The sequence below is a fragment of the Plecotus auritus genome (genome assembly GCF_963455305.1).
Source record: "Plecotus auritus genome assembly, chromosome: 5".
NCBI classification, from domain to species: Eukaryota; Metazoa; Chordata; class Mammalia; order Chiroptera; family Vespertilionidae; genus Plecotus; species Plecotus auritus.
In genome coordinates this window covers 168039603-168047599 of record NC_137776.1, presented here as the reverse complement: position 1 = coordinate 168047599, position 7997 = coordinate 168039603, and the positions used below count along the sequence as shown (strand labels likewise).

General features: G+C 38.5%; 1 protein-coding gene across 2 annotated transcripts in view; it reads right to left on the bottom strand.

The window, feature by feature from the left end:
• Window positions 1-1422: 1422 nt before the first annotated feature.
• Window positions 1423-7997, bottom strand: part of UGCG (UDP-glucose ceramide glucosyltransferase) — a 37115-nt gene continuing 30540 nt past the window's right edge. For both annotated transcript variants that reach the window (XM_080671435.1, XM_080671436.1), the window contains exons 5-9: window positions 7590-7702; window positions 5774-5952; window positions 4162-4248; window positions 3499-3688; window positions 1423-1750 (exon numbers count right to left, since the gene is read on the bottom strand). In XM_080671435.1, coding sequence (XP_080527561.1) covers window positions 1580-1750; window positions 3499-3688; window positions 4162-4248; window positions 5774-5952; window positions 7590-7702 — 740 coding nt within the window. In that variant the 3' untranslated portion in view covers window positions 1423-1579. The remainder of the gene's footprint in view (window positions 1751-3498; window positions 3689-4161; window positions 4249-5773; window positions 5953-7589; window positions 7703-7997) is intronic.

Below are 7997 nucleotides of genomic sequence, written 5' to 3'. Positions count from 1 at the left end.
TTCATACGGACAACATGCCATCCCTGCCTGAAGGAAAAGCAAACGTTCCACTACCAAAAAAAAGGAGAAAAAGAGGGAAAAAGAAAAAGGCTTATGCACTGTCCCTTACGTATATGCCTATTTTTTAAAAAGCAAAAAACAAGTCCAGTTCACCACAAGCTAAGCACAACGTGACCTGCAAGGTTAGCGGCCCGGAGTGGGGGAGGGGACCCGGCATGCGTTCACAAGGAGAGCGTTCTAGTCTATTTGGTCATACAAACTGGAATACAAAAATCCAATTTAAATAAGACTAGACTAACTGTAATAGTAAAAAAAACCCAAAAAAACACAAATAAAGCAGAAAACCAACCACACGCACAGTAGACTTGGTTGATACTGATTACTTAAGAATGAAAGTCATCCTGTCCCCTCTTATACCCCACTGCAATTTATTTATTGATGGCTAGAATATTTACTTAAAAAAGATATTAAATACCTGTAATTACATTCTTTTTAACAATAAGACATACTGTTTAAGAAAATAGCTCATGTGTGAAATGTGTCTGAAATGCATTTTTCCTCACAACTATCAAAACATCCACTCACACTTAAAACACGCCCCCCTACACCCCACCCCGCCCCAAATGGTTAAGGAAAGATGGGGTGGGTCAGGTGAGGGGCAGGGAAGAAAAGGGTTACCAGCACAGTGATTAACAATGGTTCAAGACAGAACCAACAGGAGTTGGGTCAAAAAGATGCCTTCGATACATGGCTATGATTAAAAACCAAACTTAACCACTTTGGGTTCATTGCAGTGACACCAAAAAAAAAAAAAAAAAAAAAAAAAAAAAAAATCTTCCTCACAGATTTGTAGAAATACTAGACTCCAGCTCGCTCGTTATTATTATTTTGTAAAGTTTTTTTCCGTTTGTTTTTGCAAGGCCTGGCTACCTTGTTACATTTTTAGCTGCTCTGCAACAGCTACGAGAGGTAGGCATAAAGCATGAAAGTTTCCCGTTAGTACCTCACTGTGGATTGTCCACTGCGGAATACCATTCACTTTAGTCTCTTCTGAACCCCAAAACAAAGCTGCTGCCATTCCATAAATATTCGAAGAGTGTACTCCCAAGTAAGAAACTTTCTCTACTGAAGGATACTGTCAGTGTTTGCTGCAGAGCATTTATATATATATATGTGTGTGTGTGTATATATACATACATATATGTGTGTATATATGTATATATACACACACATATATACATACACACATACACACACACACACACACACACACACACACACACATATATATATATATATATATACTTAAAAAAACAACAAAAACCAAACCCAGGTTCCTAGAACCAATTCTCTTGATTCTCTACTTCCACAAAATAATGTATACCATTTGGCCAAGACTACAGATGTGTTTTTTTTTTTTTTCCTCACAGATGCAAGTGCCATGCAAAAAATAAATTAAAGAACAGATACCAAAACATACATGTGATAAAACTACTGAAGGTAGATCTTTAAAAGCATTTATATAAACATAATTTATAATACTTCCTTTCCCCCTGTATGTACAGTCACTAAGCTGTAGTTATACATCTAGGATTTCCTCTGCGGTGCCCCCACAGCGCAACCTGTAGCGGCCAGTTCTCCAGCTTATCGTAGGGTCCCATAATGCCGACAAAAAAATGTATATTGTCATGGATTCACGGATGAACCAAGCTACGGCATAATCAAGTTTTGAAAAACACAGTGTGCCACCCTAGAATTAAAAAGAAAAAAAGAAGTGATTTACTACCAGACTAAAGAAACAGTTAAAAAGTAAACATTTTTGAATTCACACTTTTAAGTATACTACACAAAAATCAAGTCTTTTTAAAAAAAATAAAATCTGTTTCTTAAGATAACTGTCATGCAACATTATAATGGTAAAAAAAAATGTTGCCCTGGCTGGTTGCTCAGTGGTTAGAGGCAAGGACTGAAGGGTTGCGGGTTCAAGGGCACGTAAGTCAGTTTCAGGTTCAATGCCGGCCGGTGGGGGTGTGTGAGGGAGTCAACCAATCACCAATCGATGATGTATCTCTCTCACATAGATGTTTCTCTCTCTGTAGCTCTTCCCCTCCTTTCCACTCTCTCTAAAAATCAATGGAAAAAATATCCGACTGGCGTGGCTTAGGGTTGAGTGTTGACCTATGAACCTGGAGGTTACGGTTCAATTCCTGGTCAGGGCACATGCCCGGGTTGTGGGCTCCATCCCCAGTAGGGGGTGTGCAGCAGGCAGCTGATCAATGATTCTCTCTCATCATTGATGTTTCTATCTCTTTCTCCCTCTCCCTTCCTCTCTGAAATCAATAAAAATATATTTTTAAAAATATCCTCATACATGGGGTGAGGATTAAAAAATATAATAAAAATTTTAATCATCTATATACATTGAGTGGCCAGATTATTATGATCTCTGAACGCATAATAATCTGGCCACTCAGTGTATATCCTATATAATAAAAGGCTAATATGCAAATTGTCTCCTCGACCAGGAGTTCGACCACCAGGCAGGCCAGCCAACCGCCCATGTCCCCTCTCCCTGGCCAGGCTGGCCGGACCCCATCCATGCACGAATTCATGCACCGGGTGATTATAATAATCTGGCCACTCAGTGTATATAAAAGCCTAAGTGACAGTTCAACCAGTAGCTATGATGTGCACTGACCACCAGGGGGCAGATGGTCAATGCACAGGCATGGAAACATGGAACAGACTGATGAATCTGAGGGAAGGGAGGAGGGGAGAGGGCGGGAAGAGATTAACCAAAGATCTTATGCATACTAGAGGCCTGGTGCACAGATTCGTGCACGAGTGGGGTCCCTCAGCCTGGTCTGCAGGGACCTGCGGGGACCGGGCTGGAACTGGCAGTCCAACATCCCCCGAGGGGTCCCAGATTGTGAGAGGGCGTAGGCCAGGCCGAGGGGCCCCACTGGTGTACGAATCCGTGCACCGGGCCTCTAGTGAGTAAATAAGAAGCATTAAAAAATTGCTAGCCTAATATATTGAGTGAAAACGTTTTAATTTAACATCATTGCTATTTTTCTTTGAGCCCTAATAACAGTGCCCGCATAACAACTGAAAGCTGAAAATCAAGTTGAGTTTTGGGTCCACATTCCACCAACAAAAGGAATGTTTAAACTTGATATTAATCTTCAATGGGAAGCTATCTGATCTTTTCTACCTTCAATAAATTAAAAAGTGGTTTGTTTTTTTAAAATTCTCATGCAAAGACACGTTTTTATTGATTTAGTCTGAGAGAGAAACATGGGTTGGCTGCCTCCTGCACATGCCCTGACCAGGGATTGAACCTGAAACCCAAGTATGTGCTCTGACTAGGAATCGAACCTGCCACCTTTTGGCGTACACAGGATAATGCTCCCATCAACAGAGCCACCGGTCAGGGCTAAATTAAAAAGTTTTAGTTCCATGAAATGACTGCCAATCTTTTCATACCTATCCACATACCTGGACACCCCTGAGTTGAATGTAGTCAAATATAAACCATGCCAGGCAATGACACATAAAAAATACCATAATATCCCATCTGAATACATGGTGGGCTGCCCATCCAATAATTAAACTGGCAACAAAGCATTCTGAAATCGGCTCACAAATTATTGTAGCAGGAAGCATGTTAATTCGTAATTTGGTCCACCTAAAAAATAAAAGGATTTTCTTTAAACAATAGCTTGGTTACAAGACTAATCCATTTCCCCCTAAAATAATCAGTTCTTTACCATGTTATATCAAGGCCCACCTCTTCAAAGAGTATTTAATGAATCTCTTCTATTTTTATTTAGCATATAAAAAGGACAGAAATTCATTTGTATGGTCTATACTAGTACTCTAATGAATAATGATTATAAAAATTCAAAGTGTATAAAATAAAGATGAGCACATAAAAAAATCCAGTCTCAACATTTCCTTTTTTGAATGCTTTCAGTGTAACACAGTGACGAAAATATATGTAGACATTAAATTAATTTTTAAAAAAAGCTAAACTTTCTTTTCTGGAACTGAAAAATCTGACTTTTAGATTTATTTTTAAACCAAGTTGTACCACATAAAAATCACTCCCCTCCCCCCCATTTTAAACAAAGTATAAAAAGAAGAAAGCAACTGACTCACCTGATCATTCTGGATTGAAACTGAGAAATTGAATATGAGCCAGAGTTTTGCATGGCAACTTGAGTGGACATCGCAAACCTCCAACCTCTGAAAATTAAGACAGTTGAGCTGTGATGATGGACACATGCAAGTGTGACGGGCAATGCTTTAATCATCACTGTAGAGAGTCACAGAGAGAGCCTAGTGCTCAGGATTAGCACCCCCCTTCGGGCACATCATACGGATGTTTTAGCAGTTACGTGGGCTCCCGATAGCACCATCTAAGGGCCGGAAGAAGCTACAACCCCTCAGTTTACAACTTAAGAAACTTAAACTACAGGCATTCTCAAAGTTCTAAATGGAATGGGATCTGTATTTAATAGTTTAGTCTCTGGCCCAGTGGTTGAGCGTTGACCTATGAAACAGGAGGTTCGGTTCGATTTCCGGTCAGGGTACATGCCCAGGTTGAGGACTCGATCCCCAGTGTGGGACTTGCAGGAGTCAGCCGATCAATGATTCTCTCTCATCATTGATGTTTCTATCTCTTGCTCCCTCTCCCTTCCTCTCTGAAATCAATAAAATATATTTTAAGAAAAAGGAAGTTTAGGTGGGAACGGCCAGGGAGAGGTTCATGGGGGAAAAAGGAGACATATGTAATACATTAAACAATAAATAATTTAAATTAAAAAAAAAAAAAGAAGAAAGTTTAGTCTCTGTCACTACTAACCAAAAAGGGGTGGGGAAGGGTGATGTGTGTGTGTGTGTGTATTCAACAAGAAATGTAAACAAAAAGTGACATTACATATCTCTTGCGAAACACTATGAAACCATAAAACAACATGAATACCATTCATGAGAAAATTTTAAAACCATACTTCAATTTTTAAAACCACTTCTTTAGTAATTTTTTTTTAAAATATATTTTATTGATATTTTACAGAGAGGAAGGAAGAGGGATAGAGAGTTAGAAACATCGATGAGAGAGAAACATTGATCAGCTGCCTCCTGCACACTCCCCACTGGGGATGTGCCCACAACCAAGGTACGTGCCCTTGACCGGAATCGAACCTGGGACCCTTCAGTCCGCAGGCCGACGCTCTATCCACTGAGCCAAACCGGTTTCGGCTTCTTTAGTAAATTCTCACACAAGACAAGGATCCCCTTTAATAGCAAACAGTATTATTTTGTGATAGGGAAATGTTAAGTCAATCATGTGAACCATTAGTTGGCTTCTTAGCAAAATCCCAAATAATCTGAAAATTTCAAAATTTGAAATAATGTCCTCTGAATTTTCACCTACTGGCTTATGACTACACTGATATTTTTAATTCTTCTAAAACACACAGAAATATACACCCATAATAATGAACACTCACAATTACAAAGAAACTTCCTTTTAATCACTTCAAACCTCATTAATCTGAAGAATGTAGATGAATGAGAATATTTATGTCTTCATTTATGTCTTCTAACATCTATGAATTTGTAGAAATTACTTTCTAAAAATATTAACCTATTCTGTATTCACTAGCAAAAACAAAGAGTTCTTAATCCATGGTTTTAACAAATAGAATAAACCAACAGAAGTTAGGTACTAAGCACACTGTAGCCTAAGGTAATTTAGTTTTCTTACCGGTCAGCTATTGCTTTGGCCATAAAGTAATCTTCAGCAATGTATTGAGCAAAAGCTATAAGCCCTCCTGCTTGGTCTAACACATCCTTTCTCATTAAACAAGACATTCCTGTTACACATTTGAAACCAGTTACATGGGCAGAGATATAGGACCTCGGATGAGAAGTTCCAAAATATACCTGCCGAAAAAACAACCCAGAAACACATGTATACAATTAGAATTTTATGTATGGTGTTTATAAACTCGTATTTCTAATGAGTTTCCTTTAAGTATGACTGAGTGAATATCATATTCTTATACAAATTACCTGAATAAAAATTGGTATAAAATAATGTTTACATATACCAGGCAGTCAGTAATTTTATTGGTTGACTACTCTTGCTATTATCTTATTACTTCTCTTTTTTAAAATTTATTTGTATTGTTGAAAGTATTACAGATGTCCCCCATTTTTCCCCTCTGACTCCTCCACCTGACTCGCACCCCACCCCAGGCCTTCATCACACTACTGTCTCTGTCCATGGGCTGTGCATATTATGCATGTAAGTTCTTTGGTTAATCTCCTCCCCCACCACTCCCTTCCCTCTGAGATCTGTTAGTCTGTTCCATGCCTCCATGTCTCTGGACCTATTTTGTTCATCAGGGAAAAGTATATTCTATTCTCAAAAGTTATCTTCCCTAAAACGGCAAGATTCAAAGATTTATCCAAATAAAACTTAATTTAGATATAAAATAAGACAGGTAAAAATATTACTCATTGTTATATATAAAAATGAAATATTTATCATCCTGCTTTCAGAATGTTCATATAATTATACACACACACACACACACACACACACACACACACACATATATATATGTATATATATATGTGAATATATGTATGTGTATACATGTATGAATACATATACAAACACCACCTATAGTTCTATCAACCTACAGGATGATTTAACTCCTTTTCTTGTATCCTTTTATAGCTGGCTGCTTCCTGCCCCCGAGTCACTGAGCTTCTCAATTTCCCCAATTTCATTTTTCAACTTATTTTTCATAATCAGGGAAGACACTAAAATTCTGTTTCCCATTTTACTGCCCTTTCCCTAGATAGCTGTGAAGTCACGAGATATGCAAGCTATTAAATTAATGGTAGAATAAAATGGTCATTGCCCTACTTATTATACATAAAACCCTACTGATTATTTGCGTCTGAGATACGCTACGTCTTCTAATTCGCTTGAAATAGAGAGCAGCGATCTTTCTCAATGGCAAGAGTTACATACACAGCATGGAGCGGGGAATTATCAGGGCAATTAAGGATATGATTCTTGCTACCTAGCCCATAACCAGACTATAATGAAGCCCTTTGTGGTTCTGAGTAGGACCAAACTTCTAAGACCAGAAATATACATCTTAATTCCATAGGCAGTTATTACGTGAGGTCTGAGGAATGGGGTGGGACTATGGACTAGTTGGAGGCTCTACAGATTTCTTTATAAAATGGAGTAAATCCTCTGGCCTATTTTCATTCATTCTAAGTCTGGTAGATTAAACCTAAACTGCGGGGGTTGGTGCAAAATGGGAGGTGCTTATCCCTGACATAAATCAACTTGGACACTTCTAAAACAGGAACACAATGTGGCATATAAGAATAAAACGTATTTTATTTCGAAGGAACCGAGAGTTTACTAAACAAAAAGTCAATTAGCGGACAATTAGTCCTGCCCAAAATGTCATCCCATCTCTCTGAAGAGTCTCAAGCTGCTGGGCGAGCAGGAATCCGACAACAAGGACATTGTTTACGAGCATCATACCCACCTGTTCCAATGTGGCGGCAAAGCCCAGTCTGTCAGCTACATAAGGCAGCCCGTGAACCAGTCCTACGTGCTCTGTCATTTGGTTAACCATGTCAGTGAGTGTGTCTGGAAGCACTACGGAACACAGACAAGAAGGTGGCGAGGGGAGAGAAAAACACTCTTCTTAGTAAAATGCCCACTCATGTAAAATATATTCTGTGAGTTATTAAATTACTAAAAAAACAACTAAATGCTTTTTTACATTTGGATCTATTAAAGCCGTGGTTTTCAACCTTTCCAATGCCACGACCCTTTAATACAGTTCCTCATGTTGTGGTGACCCCCAACCATAAAATTATGTTCGTTGCTCCTTCATAACTGTAATTTTGCTACTGTTATGAATTGTAATGTAAATATCTGTGTTTTCCGA